Genomic DNA, 20,803 nt, shown 5'->3' with positions numbered 1-20,803 from the left:
TGCTGCTGTTTTTTTCCTAATATGCCACTATTAATATAAATGATGTCTATCAGGGTGCTACCTAAAATCTCTCTCACATACCCCTAGAGGTGCATTTCCAGCCTTCAGAGAACTCAGGTAAATTGTTGCAAGAGCTTCACTGACCCCACTGTACAGAGGAGGAAAGTGAAACGCAGAGAGGAGAGGACTGTGTAACATCTCAGAGTGCGGACAGAGGAGCTGGGACTCAAGCCCACAAAGGCCAGACTCCAAAGTGTGTGCTCTCGGGCTCTAGAGCTGAACCCCACTTGACCTGGCTCCCGACCTCTGCCTGCTGGTCCCCCCCATTCCTCCCTCCTCCCGCCTCCTAGCACCGCTGTAGGGACCCTCACCAGGGACAGGAACAGCACTAGAGCCAGAGGCCTCAATGGTGACCAGGACCGAGGCTTCCGGGGAGCCAGAGTTGCCCACCACACGGCACACGTACTCGCCGGAGTCAGCTGGGGACACCTGGTGCAGCCGTAGCCGTGAGCCGTGAGCCTGAGCAGGGACAGGACAGGGAGACAGAAGAGCAGACATGGCAACAGGAATCCTTGAAGGACTGGGGCCTGGAAGGCGCTGCCTCCCACAGGGTCTGCCAGGCCTCCTTCCTGGGCAGGCGGCTCTCTAGGGCCTCCACATCCAGCAGCCCTCCCACTGTTTCCTGCCCCCAAACTCCCATACCTGGTGGTGAGCCGGAAGGCTACCCCCACGCTTGTACCACGTGACCTGGGCGTGGACCTGTCCAGGGACCACACAGTTTAGATCCAGGGTCTGCCCTTCAGCCACGTCGGAAGATGATGACTCAATTCTGATGGGCATGGCACCACCAGAGACTGGGGGCACAGAAACACCAAGTCAGAACTTTGGCCATGGTCAAATTTGGGAACAATGGGGTTGGTGGACACCTCAGCAATAGAAGCCCCCACCCACTGAGGTAATAATAATAGTTAACACTTCCTAAGCACTTACAGCATGCCAGGCATTGTTCTAAGCACTTGATGTCTGTTAACTCATTTAGTCTGCACAAAATTCATAAACTTCCTTCGATGACAGAGATGTGCTATCTCTCACCTGCACTGTCCAATACAGTGGCTACTAGCTACATACATATGGCCACTGAGCACTTAAAAGGTGAGAGTGTAAATTAATTTTTCTTTCTTCCGTGAATTTGAAATTTTAAATAATTTAACTGCCAAACATGGCTGGTGGCCATCACATGGGACAGCTCTGTGAAGCTGGAATGACCAATATCCCCATTTCACTGAGGAGAAGCCTGAAGCTGGGGGAGAAAAGTAGCTCACTCAAGTCCCTTCAGGGTATAGGCAGGATTCACAGCCAGGCATCTGTCTGCACGGCCCTTCCTCGTAGGGAGCACTGTTCCCTGTGTCTCCCTGACCCTTCCAGGGTCTTCATCAGACTCACCGGAAGGGTTGCCAGCACTGGGAGAGACTGAGACCGTGATGGAAGCCTCCCGGGCATCGATGTTGTTGTTCGCCCGGCACACGTACTCGCCCGAGTCGGCCACAGACATCTGGTGCAGCCGCAGGTGGGAGCCGTGGGCCTGGGGTGGATGGGGAAGGAGGGAGAGAAGGGGTCAAGGGGCCTCCCTCATCAGCCTTGCTAGAGCTACCCTCTGTCTACCCAGGGCAGGAGGGAGGACTTCCCCAGGACTGGCAGCAAATGCTTCAGGCTCTCCGTCCATGGGGCGGTCCTTTAACCCAGCCCAGGAGGTGAGGGTCCCACCCCTACCGCCACGTTCCGCTCTGTACCTGGTGTCGGGCAGGAAGGCTGCCCCCACGCTTGTACCATGTAATGATGGCCTGGGGTTGCCCAGCCACCACGCAGTTCAGATCCAAGGTCTGCCCTTCGACCACTGTGGGGGACGAGGACTCAATCCTGATAGGTGGGGAGACACTGGGCACTGGGGACAGAGAGGGTCGGATGTAGCCAGAGTCAGCCAACATGACGGTGCCAGGGACCTCCCCCTGCACCCACTTCCTGGACCCCTGCCTTGTGTGCTCTTACCATGGAAGGAGCCACTGCCCTGGATGGTGACAATCAGCGAAGTCTCCTGGGAGCTGGCACCATTACTGACATGACACACGTACTCGCCCGAGTCTGCTGGTGTCACCTGGGGGATCCGCAGCCGGGAGCCCACAATCTGAAGGGGAGGAAATGTGAGTGGGTGGGGGCAGCACCTCCACATCTTGGGCACTGCTGCTGCCAGCCCTGGACTCGGGGAGCGTCCCTGCCTTGACTGGGCCAGCCCCCCACCCCTCAGCCTCCTTCAGAACCCCCTCGGCAGCCTTGCTGAGGCTCCGGGCTGGGGTGCACCAGTGCCTCTAGCATCTGTACTGTTCTGCTGAGGTCCATGCTGGTGGCCGCAGCATCTGCTATGGCTCCAGCTACACTGCTGTCAGCTGGCTCGTCGGCCTCACCCGCTCGCCTGTGAGATCCCCGAGAGCAGGAACCTGTCTCATTCCATTTGGAATCCTTAGTGCCAGGTGCAGGACCTGGCCCGGAGCAAGTTCTCAGAGAACTAGAGTGAGTGAGTGAATCATAGAGTGTTCTGTTAAACCATAGGATCCAACAGAGCTCGGAGAGACTTATCTCTGTATCCTCCACACTGGTCCATGGCCCATACAGCAAAAACACTCAGTATTTGTTGAATGACTAAACAAACACAGAGGAGGTGCTGAGAGCCCCTCTGATTCCCATCAGGGCCAGTGCACTCAGCCTTATCCCTTCCCTGCCCGCTGGCTGAGTACCTGGTGCCGGCTGGGTAGGCTGCTTCCACGCTTATACCAAGTGATGGTGTGAGGGGCTTGGCTGGCCACCAGGCAGTTGAGGTCCAGGGTATGTCCGTTGGCCAGGGAGGCCGAAGAGGACTCGATGCGGACGGGGTACACCACACTCTGGGCTGGGAGGGTGAGATGGGAGAGAGGGTACGGGAGCCGCTGAAGGTGGAGTGGCCCTAGCAGCCGCACACCACTTCCTATGGCCCCTGAGATACTTACAGTCAGGGGGATTATGGCGCTGCTGGATGGTGACAAGGACTGAGGCTTCCTGGGTGCCAGAGTTGCTGTCCACACGGCACACGTACTCCCCAGAGTCAGCGGAAGTCACCTGGGACAGCCGCAGCCTCGAGCCATGCGCCTGAGAGGGCAGGAGAGAGGCAGGCTCAGAGCGGGGCTCAGAGGCTCACGGCCAGGCTCTGCTCCCTCCCCGGCCCCTCCCAGCCAGGCTCTGCTCCCTCCCCGGCCCCTCCCAGCCTGGCTCCTCCGCTGGAGCCTGAGGGAAGCTCTTCCTGGGAGAACTGCCATTCATGACCCTTTAATTTCCAGTCCCACTGTGGGGACTGGGTCCAGTGGGAAGAAGTAAGGGACTGACATTTGTTGCTGCGCTGCAGGGCAGGTGAAAAGAGGCAGTGTGAGCCCATGTGGCAGATGAGGACACCGAGGATTAGGAAATCAAATGACGGGCCTCAAGTAACACAGCAGGCCAGAGACAGAGAGCCACCTCTGAACTCAAAACCTATGGTCCTTATTCTGTAGTCACGAAGGCCCTTCAGGCCCCCCATTAGCTCCCTCCTTCCTACCTGGTGCCGGGCAGGAAGGCTGCCCCCACGCTTGTGCCACGTGATCTGGGCATGAGGCTGCCCAGTAACCAGGCAGTTCAGATCCAGGGTCTGCCCTTCTGCCACATGTGAGGAGGATGACTCAATCCGGATTGGGAGGGTAACCCCGAGCCCTGGGGACAGAGAGCAGAGGGTCAATCCCTGGCTGAAAGAGGAGGAGAGGTGGGAGAGTGAAGGTAGGGACTTTTGGTCTTGTGAGATCCTACCACTGCTGAAGTGGAAGCCTCCCCTGGCTGGGCCCCTAGCTCTCCCCTCCCTACAGCACCACTCACCAGGCACAGGGCCTACAGGCTCAATGGTCACTAGAACAGAAGCCTCCAGGGGCACTGAGCCCCCCACCACGCGGCACACATACTCGCCCGAGTCAGCTGGGGACACTTGGTTGAGTCTCAGCAGTGAGCCATGTGTCTAGAAGGAACAGAGGTGAGGTCAGAAGGGGGGCCTCTGAGACCCCTGCGCCTATAACATGCCTCACTCTCTGACCCCTAAGGCCTGGCCATCAGCTTTGGCCTGCTTAGGGGTGGGGAAGAGGGGGTCTTGTTCCAGGAGTGATGGGTGGCCAAGAGGAGCCATGGTGAACCAAGCAAGCACTAATACCACATTCCATCAATTCTGAGACACACGTTTTGAATCTCTGACGCATCTTACAGTGAATAATTTTACAACAGCAGTTTTCTTTTCTTAGAGGCATGTAAAATAATGGTGTATGTAGCAATCAAAGGCATCCTAAGTGCTATAAAATAGAGTAATAATAATAGCTGATAGTATTACAGTAATTACACAGCTCATAGCACTCTCTGAGACAGAGCTCTGAGCACTTTGTCTATATGTCAGGTCTACCGGAAAGTTCTGTCCGTTAGCACTCTCTGAGACAGAGCTCTGAGCACTTTGCCTATATATCAGGTCTACCGGAAAGTTCTGTCCGTTTCAATCACAACAAGTTTCGACAAGTGTAAGCACATGTTTATTTGGCGCATGTGTGCCTCTCTATTTTTATCACTTAATGTATACATACTGACGTAGCAAATTAACTAAAACAAAGTTGATTCACATTAGTCTTATGTGTGAAGTGATAGTGTACCCATGGCTACTGATGAAGTTCATTTACGCCACTGTAGTTTTTTTTTTTTTTCTTTTCTGAAGCTGGAAATAGGGAGGCAGTCAGACAGACTCCCGCATGCGCCCACCGGGATCCACCCGGCACGCCCACCAGGGGGCGACGCCCCGCCCATCTGGGGCATCGCTCTGTCGCCTGGGGCAGAGGCCAAGGAGCCATCCCCAGCGCCTGGGCCATCCTTTTGCTCCAATGGAGCCTCGGCTGCGGGAGGGGAAGAGAGAGACAGAGAGGAAGGGGAGGAGGAGGGGTGGAGAAGCAGATGGGCGCTTCTCCTGTGTGCCCTGGCCGGGAATCGAACCCAGGACTTCCGCACGCCAGGCCGACGCTCTACCACTGAGCCAACCGGCCAGGGCCTTACGCCACTGTAATTTTTACGAATTTCAACAAGGAAGAAATGCTACAGAAGCATGTCTGTCGCATCCACCATATTCCCTGCACTTAGCACCCTCCGACTATCACTTGTTTTTGTCCTTACAAAATTTTTTGAAGGGCAAAAAATTCAAAAATGAAGAAGATATCAAACAAGCACTGGTTCAATTTTTCGCATCAAAAGATAAAACATTTTTCAAAAATGGGATATACAAACTGCCCTCATGCTGGCAAGAAATCATTAATAATAATGGCAATTATATTATTTAATAAAGTTTATTGACGGTAAGAAAAATTTGTATTTTGTTTTATTCCAAAAACGGACAGAACTTTCCGGTAGACCTTATATTAAGACAATTCTGTAAGGGAAGGTGCTCTTATGACCACTGAACAGATGCTGAAACCGTGGCCCAGAAAGGTTAAGTAACACGCCAAGGTTACAAATTAGTAAGTGGTGAAAGCAGCATTCACACTGAGGGCTCTAACCATGCCCTAGACACCTGTGCAATGAGGTCCAAGGCTGCCCTGTCTCAGAGCCTCCAGCCTTCCCCAGCTCTGCCCTCACCACCCAGGGACTGCCCTCCTGTCTCCTCAGCCTGCCCATCCTCTACTCCTGTACCTGGTGCCGGACGGGGAGGCTGCCCCCGCGCTTATGCCACGTGACCTGGGCGTGGGCCTGCCCGGGAACCACACAGTTCAGGTCCAGCGTCTGCCCTTCGGCCACGTGGGAGGAAGAGGACTCGATGCGGATGGGCTGGGTGCTGACAGGAGCTGAGGGAGATGGTCACTGGGTCACTCTAGGTCTCCACAGCTGCCCCCATCTACCCCCTTTTCCCGTCCCAGCCCAGTCTGGCGACTCTACTCACGATAGGCAAAGTTGGCCCCCTGCGTCCCCATTACTGTGACTGTGATGGAGGCCTCCACTCCATTGCTCCGACAAACATATTCACCCGCGTCAGCTGGTGATGCATGAAAGATGTAGAGGTGGGAGCCACGGACCTGGGCAGCGTGGGCACATGTGTGAAGGGTGCTTCCCGGAGCCCAGAAGATGCCCCCTTCCCTGCTCTTCTGAACTGGGAACTGCCAGCCCCTCAGCTCAGGGGCCAGGATTCTCACAGCCTTTCCACCTTTTGGCTACTGTGTACCTGGTGCCGGGCGGGGAGGCTGCCGCCGCGCTTGTACCACGTGACCTGGGCATGGGCCTGCCCGGCCACCACGCAGCTCAGATCCAGCGTCTGCCCCTCAGCCACGGTGGAGGATGAGGACTCGATCCTGACAGGAGGGACAGGTCCCGGGGCTGTGGGGACAGAGGTGAGGGTAGCAGAAGGGAGGGCAAGAGCTGCCCACTGTGCAGCCAGCTCAGCCCTGTCTCCTGAGGCCAGGAGCATGTTTGGGGTTTGGTGACCTGGGCTTGATGTCCTCAGCTAAGCAACCCTGAGGAAAGGGACAGGGTAGGGGAGAAGCCTTGCAGACTGAAGTAGGGAAGTAGAACAGATGAAGGTAGCTGAGGCTGGGAAAGATGAGGAGGCAGCAGCAGGAATGTGAGAAGTGACGTGGCCAGAGAAGAGTGGCCTGACCTGTGGTGGCACAGTGGATGGAGCAGGGACCTGGAATGCTGACGCCACCGGTTTGAAACTCCAGGCTTGCCCGGTCAAGGCATATACAGGAAGCAACTAATACTATGAGTTGATGCTTCCTGCTCCTGCCCCCCTTTCTTTCCCTCCTCTCTCTAAAAGTCAATAAATAAAGTCTTAAAAAAGAGAGAAAGAGCGGTGAGAAGATGGTGGATAACTCAGCAAAGCAGAGCCTGCTGGGACTGGGCCCTGTGGTCAGCTTCAATGTGAACCGAGCCCCGGTCACCACAGGAGTCCCTAGGACCTCAGCACCTTGGGAAGCTCTCAACCTCCTCCAGCAGGCCCTGTCACTGGCTGTCACTCACCAGGTATGGAGCCAGCACTGGAGTCTGAGGCCTCGATGCTGACCCGAACGGAGGTCTCTAAGGGACCAGAGGCAAGGACTACTCGGCACACGTACTCGCCGGAGTCGGCTGGGGACACCTGGTGCAGCCGCAGCCGTGAGCCGTGGGTCTGAATGAAAATAGGGAGCGTTGGGTGGGGGCCGGAGCAGACCAATCCAATCCCTCCAGTGAGCTGGCCTTGGGGGGCTGCTGTACCTGGTGCAGGGTGGGGAGGCTGCCCCCGCGCCTGTGCCATGTCACCTGGGCATGGGCCTGCCCGGGCACCACACAGTTCAGGTCCAGGGTCTGCCCTTCAGCCACGTGGGAGGAGGAGGACTCGATGCGGATGGGCTGGGTGCTGCCCTGAGCTGGGGCTCCACCAGGAGCTGAGCACAGAGAGGCTGGTCAGATGGGAGGCCTTTCTGGGGCTGGGACCATGTTCTTCTGCTTCAGCATGGCCAGTCAGACCCTTATTTTCCTCCCCGACCTCCAACTCAGAGTTCAGGGTCCATTTGCCCACACCATGATCTGTGATGAGCTGCTCTGGCCCACAGGGAACCAGGGTCCTTTGTGCCCAGGCTAAGCCAAGAGATGTAGACAATAATGTCACAACTACCTCCCTACAGTGTTTGCTGTTTTCCTGCCATATAGTGTGGTATTGTCCCTATTCCACAGGTGAGGAAACTGAGGCCCCAAAAGGTAAAATAACCAGTTCACAGCTGATAAGGGGTCAAGTCATGATGTGAACCCAGGTCAGACTGACTCCCAACTCAGTGTTCAGCACTGATTCTGCTGCTTCCTGGTGGATTCTGAAAACAGTCCCCTCATCATGGGGCCCAGGTTACCGATTGACCTTCTCCGCACCCTCAGTCCCTTCACCTCTCCAAGCAGAAAGTGGAGGGTCAGAGCCTGCCTAGTGACCCCTCTTGTCCTGAAGAGACCACAAGCACCTTCCCCGGGAACAGGGAGGAGACCCCGCCTGGCTCTTCACCTGGGGTGTCGCTGGGGCCGGAATGGGTGTTGTGGAGGACAGAGATGGTGATGGACGCCTCCTTGGAGCCTGACCCGTTCTCCACTCGGCACACGTATTCCCCAGAATCAGCTGAGGAAACCTGGGGCAGCCGGAGCATGGAGCCGTGCACCTGGCCAGGTGGGGACAGAGGGACGTGGGGATGGGGCGGGGGCCACTGTCACCACTCCCTCTGAGCCTCAGTGAGCCATTCATCAAGCTCTCACTGGCTCCTCTGAGCCGCCCCGTGCCAGCAGCTGGAGAGGGAGGGAAAGGAGAGCCGGCCCCTGCCCGCAGAGAGGGCCAGGGCTGTGTGAAGCCTCCGCCTGAGCACAGGACCACCCCAGAACCCCAGACACAGGCTCGGGGCCCTTCATACCTGGGTGTGAGGAGGCAGGTTGCCCCCTCGCTTGTACCATGTGATCTGGGCTTGGGGTAGCCCTGTCACCACACAGTTAAGGTCTAGTGTCTGCCCTTCAGTCACGGAAGGCGATGAGGACTCGATCCTGACTGGCAGGGAGCTGGCACCTGAAGCTGGGGGCAGAAGGGGTGTGAGTAGGCGTTAAGGGAGCCCTGGCTTGCCTTCCGCACACCTTCAGCACCCGGAGGCCCTATACCTGAAAGGACGACCACTTGGATCCGGGCCTGAGCAGTGCCCGCGGGGCTGGTGGCCACACAGAGGTAGAAGCCAGCATCGGCGGCCGTGATGGCTGGGATGAGCAGCGTGGCGATGTCTGTGCGCTCAGACCGGGCCTGCCACACAGGAGGACGGTCAGCTGCCTGAGCCGGCTGAGGCAGCCTGGCAAGGGCCAGCCAGTGGAGGGGTGGGGGTGGAGGTAAGCCCAGAGCCAATATTAGGGTCCGGTTGGGCACTAAGGAGAGCAGAGCCAGGCCACAATGCAAGAGGCCGACAGCTCCTGCCCACCAGGATGTCTGAGCAGGCTGCCCTCTTTGAAGCGAAGGGAACAAGAAGAGATGAAAATGGGGTAGGGAGTGCAGGTGGGAGGGACAGGTAGCAAGTGCTGGGACTCTGCTGAGCCGCTGTGCCTGGCCCAGACGGACCTCCTCACCTGTGGGGGGAGGCTGCCTCCTTCCTTCCTCCAACTGATGGTGGCACCGGGCACACCTGCTGCTCTGCAGTACAGCCTGACAGTGCGGCCTTCGTGCACCTGGGTCTTCTCTGGACTCACCTGCACCCTGGGCCCATTGCCCCCTGCGGACAGAGCCCTGTGAGCTACCTCTCTGGGCTGCCCCTGTGCTCCCAGCCCCACCCTCAGCCCTGTGCGCGCACCGTGTACATGGAGCACGGCCCTGGCCACATGCTGCCCAGCGCTGCTGTGGGCACGGCACAGGTACTGGGCTTGGTCCGAGGGCTCGACAGCTGGCAGGCGCAGGATACCACCATGGATCTGTGCTTTCTGAGGAAGCTGGCCACCAGGGCCCCCTGACATGGAGAACTGACATCAGCACCTCCTGGGACAAAGGGCCCTCTTCCCCCAGCCTAAAATCCCGCCCCTAGCTTCCCACATCCAGGAGAGTCAGGCCCTGAATGTCACTCCCGCCACAGCCTCACCTGTCCACTCCAGGTTGGGCACGGGGTGCCCCGTGGCGCTGCAGCGGAACTCGGCCAGCTGCCCAGGCTGCACTGTGAGCTGTGGCGGGTGGATAGAGACCACGGGGGCAGACAGGGTACCTGAGGCTGCCAGGAGGAGAAGGAACATGTGGTTGGGGGAGTGTTTTGACAACAGCCTCCAGGCTGCTCCCTCTGCTTCACCAGCCCCTAACGGCCATTTGTCCACATAGCAGTTAAGGGAACTTTTCAAATGTCAATGGGATCTTGTTACTTCCCCATTTAAGGCCTATCTGTGGTTCCCTATTGGTTTTAGAATAAAACTCCAACTCCCCTGCTCTGATCCTCCAAGGACTACATGCACTTCCCTCTCCCTACACCTTCAAGTTTATCAGCCAGCCCCCACCCCTCCACATTGGCCCTGCCGTTCCTCAAACAAATCAACACACTCCTGTTTCAGGGCCTTTGCACGTGCTACTCCTCTGCCAAGTACACTCTCTGCCAGCTCTTTAAGTGGCTGAACACCTTCCCTTCCGTCAGGTCTCAGCTCAGATGTATCACTATCCCAGCACGCATCACCGTGTGTAATTAGGCTGCATGTTCCTTTGTTCCCGTGTTTATCTTCGCCCTACTAGAACATGTCGGTACTGCAAGAGGGCAGAGCTCCCGTTTAACCTTCTTTTCCCTGTTTCTGCAGAGTCGAGGCCAGGACCTGGCATACCACCGATGCTCAGAAACTGTCAGCTGGTCACTAGTCCTGGTGGACACTGGGAAGGCTGGGGGTGGGTGGGTCAGGCATGGACACGAACAGTATACCTTGCACATGCAGTGTGGCTGTGCCCTGATCCATGGCGAACATGTTGGAGCCAGTGCACACATAGGTGCCTGCATCACTCGGCTGAACATTGCGAATGGTCAGGATGCCATTGAAATCCATGGCTCGGGCTGGCAGTTTCCCATTGTGCAGGCGGGTCCACACCAGGGTGTACGCCGGAGACTGCAGGTGGGGCGAGGGGATGGGTGGGGATTAGGAAGGTGCTGGGGGATCCCAGGAGACAGGGTCTCCCTGATGACCACTCCCCGCCCTGCCCACCTTGCTCTTGGCCGTGCAGATGAAGGTGACGTCGGCTCCAGGGCGCACGCTCTGGCTCCGCTGCTCCTCCACAGTCACTGCGATGGGCTTGCTTGGAGCCTCTGCAGGGGCGGGAGGCCCCCCTCTGCCCGTCACTGAGGTGCTGGCCAGGCCCCTGTTCTGCAGCCAGTTTCTCTCTCTCCATCATCCTGTCTGGTGTCAGTTACTTCCCAGTCTAGCTGAGGCTCCACTCCACTCCCTGGCATTTCCCTCCCTCGCTCATCCACACCCCATCGTCTGTCCTTCGGCTAGCGCAGCCAGTGGGCTGCGGCGACCGTGCACCGTGACTCTGCTTGGCTCCAACTCATGACCACAGACCACAAATGAGCTCTGAATGGTTCACACTTCAGTCCAACTGGGTTTCTCTGTCTGGTTCAAATTTCCAGCCTTCCAAAACCATTTCACACCTCCTCCCATCCTCTCCACCCTCCCGAGCCCTCCTTCCACTTTGGAAGCTAATGGCTTCAGTTCGCACTTATTGAGAAAACGGAAACTACTGGATAGGAATTCTCCTGTCTTCCCAAACCTACCCACCTCCCTCCTTCCTGGTCCCTGAAGAATGAGATTCTCCCCCTACACTCCCCACTTGCCTGGGTGCTGGAGTCCCTGGCACTTCCTCCCTCTGCTGTGCCCTCTCTTGCTATACTGATCTTTCCTCTCACTCTCTACTGGATCATTCCTCTCCAGGACAAAGGTGTTCTAGAATTTCCCATCTCTGAAAAGGCCCCCTTAAGCCCTATAGTCCCCTAGCCACTACTCCATTTCTTGGTTTTCGTTCAGAGCTGACTACTCTGGTTGCCTTCCCATTCGTTCTCTGCCTCACTCTAGTCTAGTTTCTACTTTCTCTCCACTGAACACAGCCCTTGTCAAAGCATGCCCTCCAAGGGTTATTTCTTGGCCATATCTCACTCTCAAGGTACCTGGTGAGGCCAGCGCCCCCTCCTGGAAGCCTTCTTCCCTCTCAGCTTCTAACATGCACCTTCCTGGTCTTCTAGCTCTTGGGCCCCACCCACTCAGTCTCTTGCTGTCAGAGACTCTTCAACTCTCAAGTTGGAGCTCCTGTGTCTCTGTCCTGCCTTGAGAGCCACACTCTCCCTGGGTAATTTCACCCTGCCCCACGGCTTTAAATACCACTTAGTGCCAATAGCCCCCAAATTCATTTCTTTGGCCAGGGCCTCCTTCCTGAGTTGCAAACTCACATACCCCATGGCTGCCTGAAGCACCCACTCAGATGTTTCCCCAGACATCTCAAACTTGGCATTCCCTCTGACCTGTCTGTAGCAGGTGCTTCCCCGCCCAGTCCCTTCGCTCTGTCCCTTCAGTGCCACCCGGTCAGACTCCTGCAAGCTGCTGCACTTCTTTGCACAAGAGCTTTCTCAGACCACCAGAGACAACTGTGTTGTCTGTGAGGTGATGCAGAGCGCAGGGGAGCCAATGCTCCTAGAACAGGCTCCACGTGATGACTGATAGGAACTAGTCTGTACATACCCCAGTTCTCCTGGCCCTGGAGCGGGCTGACTCCAAGGTGCACCTCTTACTCTGGAGTTTTCCAGAATTCTCTCGGCTGCATTGAATGACAACTGCTCATGGTGGTAACTTGCTCAATAACACACCCTTTCCTGGATGTCTTCTCTTCCGTCTCTCTTCACCGCCTAAATACACTACTTACACACAAATCCTTGTCTCAGTCACCGCTTTGGGGGAGCCCAAGTGAAGAGACCCTCCTATTGAGCCTCTTGCATCTCAGTAACTGGCACCTCCATTTACCCAGCTGCTAAGAGACCAGATGGCTGGGCATCAGCCTAGACTCTTCTCTACCTCAGTGACCACAATCAAGTCCTGCCATTTTGGCTCTAAACCACAATCTTGACTCCATCACCTTTCACCATCTCTGCGGCCAGTGGCTTCGTCCAGGTGGCCACCATCCCGAGTGACAGATGAATGCACCAGCTGCCTGGGTCTGCAGCCTGTGGCCCAGCCCAGGGCTGGCAGTCTTAGGGACGAGGGGAGCAGGGACTCACCAGTGACCAGCAATTCTGCCCGGCTGGTATTGGCGTGGTGGAGATTACGACAGGTACAAATGTAGACTCCGGCATCTGAGGGCTGGACGCTGGGGAAGTGGAGCTCAGAGCCTGGTGGGGAGTGGATGGGAGCTTGTCCGTGCAGATGCACCCCTCCTCCCACCACCCAGCCCTGTGTAAGGACGACACCCCAGCAGGGCAGGGACAGACCTGTGCCTCCCCTCCCACTGGGTGGCTCACAGGGTTGGGGCCACGGGTACCTTGATGTCGCTGCTGGGTACTACTAGGCAAGGGCCGTCCATCCTCACGAGACCAGTAGAAGTAGTGGGGTGGGCTCCCACTAACCTGGCACCGCAGGGAGTGGGGGCCACCTTGGGGTACTATGCTCCGAGTCGGTTGCACCTGGACCACCAGCGGAGCTTGGTCTGCTGGTTGGGGGGGGGGGAGGGAGACAGGAGAGCCCACTCAGGCAGGAGGCCCCTAGCATGTGGCTCTATCTCAGCATCTTGGCCTTTCCAAAGACTGGCCTGCCCCACTCCTAGCACTGTCCCCCAGACCTAGTACCTCTCCAATTCTCTAGGCTCTCTGACTTGCCCAACACTCTGACCTGGGGCCATGGTCCCGCTTACCTTGTGGCAGGCACCGGCCCCCCCGCACATTGGGGTTCCCCACATAACCTGGGGCGCACCTGTAGGGAGGAACAAGGACCAGCTCTATCAGCTCCCAGGGCACCCAGTGCCTCATGGTGGACTTGGAGAGCCAGCTCAGCCAGCTGCCCAGCGTGGGGTGGGAAGGCTCAGTGCTCTGGAGGCCCCAACACGGGGCCCTGGGGAGCTGAGAAAGAGTGCCAGGGAACATCAGCAGGCTGCGTCATGGGAATGGTAGAGCCTTTATTCTCCAGGAAACACTCACTCAACAAACGCTTATCAAGCAACTATTATGGTAGGTTATGGAAATACACCAGTGGACGTGGAGTCCCTGCTCTTACGGAACTTACTCATTAGTAAACCAACACGAAAACGATGTAAAATGAGGGACATGTATGGGGGCTGTGAGCACACAAATCCAGCCCTGAGAATGAGGAGGCTTCCCAGAGAACAGGGCTTCTCAGCAGCTATATCCCTCAGGAGTGGGATATCCTCTTCAGAGAACTTATCACTTTGTAATTATATATTTGTATGACCGCTTTTTTGCTGTACTGTCTCCAATTACAGGTGGTAGACTCCACAGGGCTGGGTCAGAATCTGTTCTGTTCGGCACTCTATCTCCAATACCTTCATCCACTACAGGGAACATAGCAAATGCCCAATGAAAATGTGCTGAATGAACGAATGAAGCTGAGCCTTGAAGGCTAAAAAGGAGTAAGCCAGGAAGGAGAAGTCTGGGGGTGAAGAATGTTCCATGCAAAGGAAATAGCACAGGCAAAGACCCGAACATCAAGTAGTCAAGAAGTTAAGTGTGCCTAGAGCAGAGCTAGGCGCTGGAAGCGGGATGAGACTGAAGAGTGGTAAGGTTACCGAAGGAGCTTGGGCTTGTCCCAAGGGTGACAGGGAATCAAGGGGAGGGACATGATCCTGGTGGGGAACTTTCTGAGCAACACCATCCAGGGCTCTCATCTAGAAGTTTACCGTGTGCCCCCACTCCCTTCACCCTTCCTTTTTGCAAACTTACTGCTCACAGTACTGGCCAGTGTAGCCAGGTTCGCAGGCCGTGCAGCGGTACCCACCAGCTCCTAGGCTCTCACAGGTGCGGGAGAACCTGGGACAGAGGAGGCGAAGGTCAGGCCACAGGATGCCCACGCCCCGTTCTGCTCCTTTCATTCTGCTCCGAAAGCCAGTGCAGTGCCCGCCACTCCCCCGGGGGAGCTCTCCCTTGGGCCTGCAACGAGGACACCTACATGTTCTCCGGGTTGGCCAACGGGCAGGCACAGGGCTGGCAGTCCTCGGGTGTTCCGGCCGTGGCGTCTCCATAGTAGCCAGGCGCACAGAGCTCGCAGAACTCCCCAGTGGCATTGTGTTGGCATTGCTGTGAGTGAGGTACAGGGACGTCAGCCACCCACCGTTTGGCAGAATTAACCAAAAGCCTTACAATTTTGTAATCCTTTGATCTGGAAATTCCATGTTTGTGAACTTATCTTCAAGAATGTTCATCTTGGTGTTTATAAAACCAAAATGCTGGAAATAACCCCAAAGGTCCAAGAATAGGAAACTGGGTAAATTAAAAATAACACCCACCAAAATATCTATCAAAAAGGATGCTGTCGGTAAAAAAAAAAAAAAAAAAGGATGCTGTCGGTTGCATATCTTATATTTTTCTATATAAACACCTGCAATATCATAGGAAAGTAAAGGTATACATGTGGGTATGTGGGGGGGAGAGCTTTAAAAATAGATGCTTTATTATAAAAACATTTGGGTTTTATATTCTTCTCCAAAGAGATGCATGTTTGTTTTATTAATATAGTATGTTCTTTGCTCTTGACCTCATACCCTGGAGGGCTATCACACCCCAATCTGAAAAGTTCAGGTATAAAAAAAGTACTCAGTGGCCCTGGCCGGATAGCTCGGTTGCTTAGAACATTGTTCCAAATGCCAAGGTTGCAGGTTCGATCCCCGGTCAGGGCAGATATGGGAAGCAACCAACGAAGGCACAATTAAGTGGGACAACAAATGAATGCTTCTCTCTCTCCTTTCCTTTCTCTGTCTCTCTAAAAATCAATCAGTAAAAAATAATTTTAAAATAGTACTTAATGATATGGAAAGATGTTTATGGACTTGAATGTGAAAAAGTTGATCACTAAATACAATGATACTATGTTTATTTGGAAAACAAAATGCATATTAATATGTATAAATATTTGCCCAGAAAAAAATGCAAAAAGGCTCCACGCTAATGTCGACAGTGATAGCCTCCAGCTGGCAGGATAACAGAAGATTTTTACCTTCTTTCCTGGGTTATCTCTGTAGTGTGACTCTTCTACAGAGAATATGCGTCACTTGCATGATCAAAAATTGCAGGAACCAAAGTTTTCTTTTAATTTTTATTTGTTTAATGTTTATTTTATTGATTTTAGAGAGAAGAAGGGAGAGAGCAGCAAAGAAGACAGGATGTGTTCCTGCATGTGCCCTGACTAGGGATCAAATTGGCAACCTCTGCGCTGTGGCCGCGGACCGGTACCGGTCCATGGGCCATTTGGTACTGGTCCGCAGAGAAAGAATAAGTAACTTCCATTATTTCCATTTTATTATATTTAAGTCTGAATGATGTTTTATTTTTAAAAAATGACCAGATTCCCTGTTACATCCATCTAAGACTCACTCTTGACACTTGTCTCGGTCACGTGATACATTTATCCGTCCCACCCTAAAGGCCGGTCATTGAAAATATTTTCTGACATTGAACCGGTCTATGGCCCAAAAAAGGTTGGGGACCACTGCTCTAACCAACCAAGTTATCTGGCCAGGGCGTTTTTTCTTTCTTTTTTTTTAAAGAGTTTATTTATTGATTTTAGAGAGGGGAGGGGGAAAGAGAGGAAGGAGGAGGAAGATGGAGGGAGGGAAGGAGATGGAGGGAGGGAGGAAGATGGAGGGAGGGAGGAAGACAGAGGGAGGGAGAGAGACAGAGGGAGGGAGGGAGGGAGACGGAGGGAGGGAAGGAGATAGAGGGAGGGAGGGAGAGGGAGGGAAGAAGAGACTGAAAAAGGAGGGAGGAGCTGGAAGCATCAACTCATAGTAGTTGCTTCCCTTATGTGCCTTGACCTGGCAAACCCAGGGTTTCCAACCAGCGACCTCAGCATTCCAGGTCGACACTTTATCCGCCATGCCACCACAGGTCAGGCATTTTTTTTTTAATAAAGATGGATGTTATTCCAGTGTTCTGGCCACCCTACCATGCCTCCAGCCCCTCAGTGACCAGACCTGCTGATCTAGGTGCTTTGCTCCACAGGCTGTGCCCCATGACCTTGCCCCTGACAGTAGGCCTATCTTACCAAACGCACTACCTCCCTATCCCACAGCCAGCCCTGGTACCCCACCCAGGCCCAGCCAAGCCGACCCCTTCCCCGGCCCTGTTTGCATCTTACCGAGCAGGCCCCGGTCTCTGGGTGGCACAGATCTGAGTGGCCGTTGCATTCACACAGCTCGCAATGGCCGAGGTAGAGCCCCCTCCCAGTGCGTGTATAGCCTGGGGCACAGTCCTGGCCAGGAGAGAGGAAGGTCAGTTTTCATCTCCAGTGCAGTCTCATATGGGGCCAGGGGACCCACACTCCACACCCTGCATCCCCTCCCACCATCTAGACTCCCATTGGCTCTTGGAGGGGAAACCCCAGGCCAGCTCCCTCTCAGCAGCCCTCCTCCATGTCCTTGTCTCCACTTTCCCAGCTTTCCACAGCTAGGATACTGTCCGACCCCATCCTAGCATCTCTAGCCACTTAAATTTACTGAAATAATAGTTCATCCTGAATGGAGAAGTCATCTGCGTCACCAGGACTTTGTCCCTGACAATTCTGCTGGCAGGGTCTTTATTGAAAAACTAAACCTCTAGATGGAAAAAGAGGTTTCAGAAGACCTACCTAGATTTGGAACGAGCCCTTTAAGATCTTTACAACTATTTTTACACTCCCTAAATAAAGTGACAGAAGCTGCGCACACACAGCCAAGGATGCTCTTACTCATTCTAAGTGAGTAATCATGGGTTCTGAAAACAATGAATTTCTGTTTGCCTCCCCTTCTTTGAAAACTCTCCAGGTCCTCCTTCGCTCCCCAACCATTTAAACGGCAAGTTTAGAGCTCTTTTTTGCTTTACTGCGGAAAATGTGCACCAAGGAGTCTGCTTTCCACAGGGGTTCTCCTTCAGAATGTATTGTTTTATAACTGAAAGGGACTGTTATCTGGATTTGGAAGTTCTTATGGCCACAGCAAAGTTGCACAGGTGTAAAACCGCAGAGATGTGGATCTCCCACTGCGGAGTTCCCAAGTTGGGGGGAGGGCAGGGGTGGGGTTCTTCCCACAGTCACCCCCCATCCCGCATTGCAGCCCTGCCCCCTCGCCTCCTGTGATCCCCCCTGCCTCCTGCCGCAGCTCCACATTCACTCATCAACTGCAAACTGGCTGCCTGCAACACGTCTGAGGACTGGGCGGTCAGCAGCCAGCCAGACCCTGCCCTGCTGGAGTTCAACCTGCAGCCAACCCTGCTCCTGGGTCCTCTCCAACTGGCAGCCCTCTGTCCCGCCCCCACTGCCCTTCCCTCCCAAGAGGAGGCCCTGCCTTTCCCCCTGCCCCAACCGTCACATTTCCCACTGGCAGAGGCATTTTCCTGGGGCCCAGTTCCCACCGACTGCCTTGTTCTGGGCCCCAGGAAGTGCCGCACCCCCACCCGGGCTCTCCAGAAGTGACCCTTCTGCTTCGCAGGCCATTTCCCACACATTCCTCCCCCTGAGCTCCTGCTAATCCTGCCTTCCTGCCTAGAATCCAGCTCCACGCTGTTCCTTCCCCGCCGAGACAGTTCCACGCTCTGCTTTGCGCTAACGGACTGTGCGTCTCCGCACGGTCTCCCGGTCTCTGGTGGGGACCCTGAGAGCACGAGCTGGGACTTGGCCTCCAGAGAGCGCAGCTGTGTGCCCTCGGTAGGCCACTCACCCTCCAGTGCCTCAATTTTTTAAAAAAACCTATTAAAAGGGGATAATCACACATCTCTGAGGGCTGTTGGGAAGAATATATGAGATACTTGCAGAGCGCATTCAAGTTATGCCGCATCGCAGGCCATGGATATGGCAGCTGAGCAGCATGCCGACCCAGCTGTGCCGGAGCAGGGCTGTCACACTCACCTGGCAGGACAGGCCTACATAGCCCGGGGGGCAGCGGCATTCCTCCACCTCCAAGGCCCGGGGGCCATGGGAGGGCCCCGGCTGGGCGACCTCCAGGCTGACCATGCTGATGCTGGCCGCCACTGGCATCGAGGAGAACGTGGCCCGGACCAGGAGTTCGTCCAGGTCAGCCAGCGCCATCAGGAGGTGCTCGCGTGTGGCTGGCTGCCCGTCCGGCCGGCGCCAGAATTCCTGGGTGGGGGGATGACAGCAAGTATCAGTGAGGGGTCTCGGGCTCTGCGTGCTGCTTCTGCAGCCCCCTGCCCCCCAACTCCTTCCTTGCAGGCCCTGATGGAAGACTCTGAGCTGAGGACGGGGGAGGAAGAAGCAGTGTAGCTGGCGTCGAAAGCCAGGTTCCACAGCAAGTCAGACACAGGGGGCCACGTGCCCCTTACCTCTCGGAAGACAATCTCATAGCTCTTCCTCTCGCGACCCTGCAGAGCTGGCTGAGAGGCCACCAGCATGATGTTGTTGCCCTGAGGAGACATCAGAAGGATTGGGAGGGGAAATGAGGAGCTCTTAGGGACAGTAGGGTTCCCCACCAGGTTCTAGCCTCTCAGTAACACCAACCACCCATCAGTCCAATCTCCCAGGCTCATGTGCCCAAAGGTAACTGGTGCGTGCCCACTGCCCCTTCTTCTCACAGCTGGGCCTCTGCCTGGGCAGTGTCCAACCAGACGCTGAGGTGGGGCCAGGGGCCTAATCCCTCCAGCCCATGCCAGGCCAGCAGAGTGTGCCCTTGGCTGCCCCTTCTGCCCATCTGGCATGGAGTTCATGTGCTCACCGTGATCTGGACATCTGGGTCAGAGAGTGGGCTTCCTTGTGCCCCAGTTGTGTAGGACAGGGTGTATCGCAGCTTCCCGCCATAGGCTGCCACCTGCAAAGAGGCAAACCCTGCAGTCACAGCCTGACTCTGCCCTCCTCTGGGATGGGATAAGATCATTCAGGTGAGGCGCGTAGAACCTCTTAAGGTTCTTTTGCTGCCTGACCAGGCAGTGGTGCAGTGGATAGAGCATCGGACTGGGACGCGAAAGACCCAGGTTCGAAACCCCAAGGTCGCCAGCTTCAGTGCAGGCTCATCTGATTTGAGCACAGCTCACCAGCTTGAGCCCAAGGTCACTGGCTTGAGCAAGGGATCACTCAGTCTGCTGTAGCCCCCCCGTCAAGGCACATATGAGAAAGCAATCAATGAACAACTAAGGTGCAGCAATGAAGAACTGATACTTCTCATCTCTCTCCCTTCCTGTCTGTCTCTGTCACCAAAAAAAAAAAAAAAAAAAGGTGCTTTTGCTGGATGGCCTCTTCCCACCCAGCCAGAGGCTAGTCGCTGTGCATGGCGTGGGCTTGGTTAGGAGACAGCACTCACTTCCTTCACAGCATCAGAGCTGGTGGCAATGACCCTGGGCAGCCTCTTTTTTTTTCTATTTAGAAAATTAAACTTAACAGGGTGACATTGATCAGTAAGCATCCTCTTTTCTGTTCTGGGGCTCTCCATTTCCCAGTGCCTCACAATCTCAGCGAACACATTCCAAGTCCCTTTTCATAGAAGAATTACCCACAAAGCCGATAGGGGTAATGGTGACAGTGACCACCAAGAGGTTGCAAAAGGTTCAAAGTTCTTAGCCATGGGGGTGGGGCTGAGTGAGGGTGGCCCTCGGGGGTCTCGCCTCCTGGGCAGGTGGGTTTTATTTGCTCAGAATCTATTACCCCACTTTTTACAAACTGCACCCCGGTTTTCTTTAAAGGAAATTATGTCCTACATGCAGCCCTGTGGTTTGAGTGGAGCCATGAACCAGGCCTGGCCAGTATGCGCATTCTGCCACTCCCCACTCCACCACAACCTCTCCGCTCCATCAGGGGTGCACATGTGAACCTGGCCGTCTGCTCTTTCTACTGGAACAGAGAAACTCCCCTTCCTACTCATATTATTGGAAGCCAGAGAAGGATACCAACTGAGATAAAGTCCTAATGAACTTCTAGATCAAGCCATGCCTGATACCTGATATCCTTGGGCTTTGTAGTTACATGAGCCAATAGATTCTTTGTCGCAGACAAGCCAGCTGGACTTGGGTTTTCTACCGCTGACAGTGGAACAGCCCTTACATCC

The 20,803-nt window shown here is 55.2% G+C and overlaps 1 protein-coding gene across 13 annotated transcripts in view; it reads right to left on the bottom strand.

The window, feature by feature from the left end:
• Positions 1 to 20,803, bottom strand: part of HSPG2 (heparan sulfate proteoglycan 2) — a 108,104-nt gene that overhangs the window by 19,606 nt on the left and 67,695 nt on the right. For 10 of the 13 annotated variants that reach the window (XM_066270167.1, XM_066270169.1, XM_066270172.1 and 7 more), the window contains 31 exons: positions 19,481 to 19,573; positions 19,092 to 19,172; positions 18,658 to 18,888; positions 16,915 to 17,028; positions 14,731 to 14,858; positions 14,505 to 14,591; positions 13,463 to 13,521; positions 13,094 to 13,261; positions 12,834 to 12,944; positions 10,774 to 10,874; positions 10,497 to 10,677; positions 9,684 to 9,809; positions 9,402 to 9,554; positions 9,181 to 9,323; positions 8,728 to 8,863; positions 8,490 to 8,644; positions 8,093 to 8,243; positions 7,318 to 7,487; positions 7,084 to 7,231; positions 6,290 to 6,441; positions 6,011 to 6,143; positions 5,764 to 5,915; positions 3,931 to 4,066; positions 3,620 to 3,771; positions 3,039 to 3,177; positions 2,790 to 2,941; positions 2,047 to 2,182; positions 1,791 to 1,942; positions 1,444 to 1,582; positions 703 to 854; positions 372 to 519 (listed from right to left, as the gene is read on the bottom strand). In XM_066270167.1, coding sequence (XP_066126264.1) covers positions 372 to 519; positions 703 to 854; positions 1,444 to 1,582; positions 1,791 to 1,942; positions 2,047 to 2,182; positions 2,790 to 2,941; positions 3,039 to 3,177; positions 3,620 to 3,771; positions 3,931 to 4,066; positions 5,764 to 5,915; positions 6,011 to 6,143; positions 6,290 to 6,441; positions 7,084 to 7,231; positions 7,318 to 7,487; positions 8,093 to 8,243; positions 8,490 to 8,644; positions 8,728 to 8,863; positions 9,181 to 9,323; positions 9,402 to 9,554; positions 9,684 to 9,809; positions 10,497 to 10,677; positions 10,774 to 10,874; positions 12,834 to 12,944; positions 13,094 to 13,261; positions 13,463 to 13,521; positions 14,505 to 14,591; positions 14,731 to 14,858; positions 16,915 to 17,028; positions 18,658 to 18,888; positions 19,092 to 19,172; positions 19,481 to 19,573 — 4,279 coding nt within the window. The remainder of the gene's footprint in view (positions 1 to 371; positions 520 to 702; positions 855 to 1,443; positions 1,583 to 1,790; positions 1,943 to 2,046; positions 2,183 to 2,789; positions 2,942 to 3,038; positions 3,178 to 3,619; positions 3,772 to 3,930; positions 4,067 to 5,763; positions 5,916 to 6,010; positions 6,144 to 6,289; positions 6,442 to 7,083; positions 7,232 to 7,317; positions 7,488 to 8,092; positions 8,244 to 8,489; positions 8,645 to 8,727; positions 8,864 to 9,180; positions 9,324 to 9,401; positions 9,555 to 9,683; positions 9,810 to 10,496; positions 10,678 to 10,773; positions 10,875 to 12,833; positions 12,945 to 13,093; positions 13,262 to 13,462; positions 13,522 to 14,504; positions 14,592 to 14,730; positions 14,859 to 16,914; positions 17,029 to 18,657; positions 18,889 to 19,091; positions 19,173 to 19,480; positions 19,574 to 20,803) is intronic. The other 3 variants (XM_066270168.1, XM_066270176.1, XM_066270180.1) reach the window with 1 other exon arrangement.

The sequence above is a fragment of the Saccopteryx bilineata genome, chromosome 3, assembly GCF_036850765.1.
Source record: "Saccopteryx bilineata isolate mSacBil1 chromosome 3, mSacBil1_pri_phased_curated, whole genome shotgun sequence".
Classification (NCBI taxonomy): Eukaryota; Metazoa; Chordata; class Mammalia; order Chiroptera; family Emballonuridae; genus Saccopteryx; species Saccopteryx bilineata.
The sequence above is the reverse complement of the archived record's forward strand: the minus strand, read 5'-3'. Positions and strand labels throughout refer to the sequence as shown.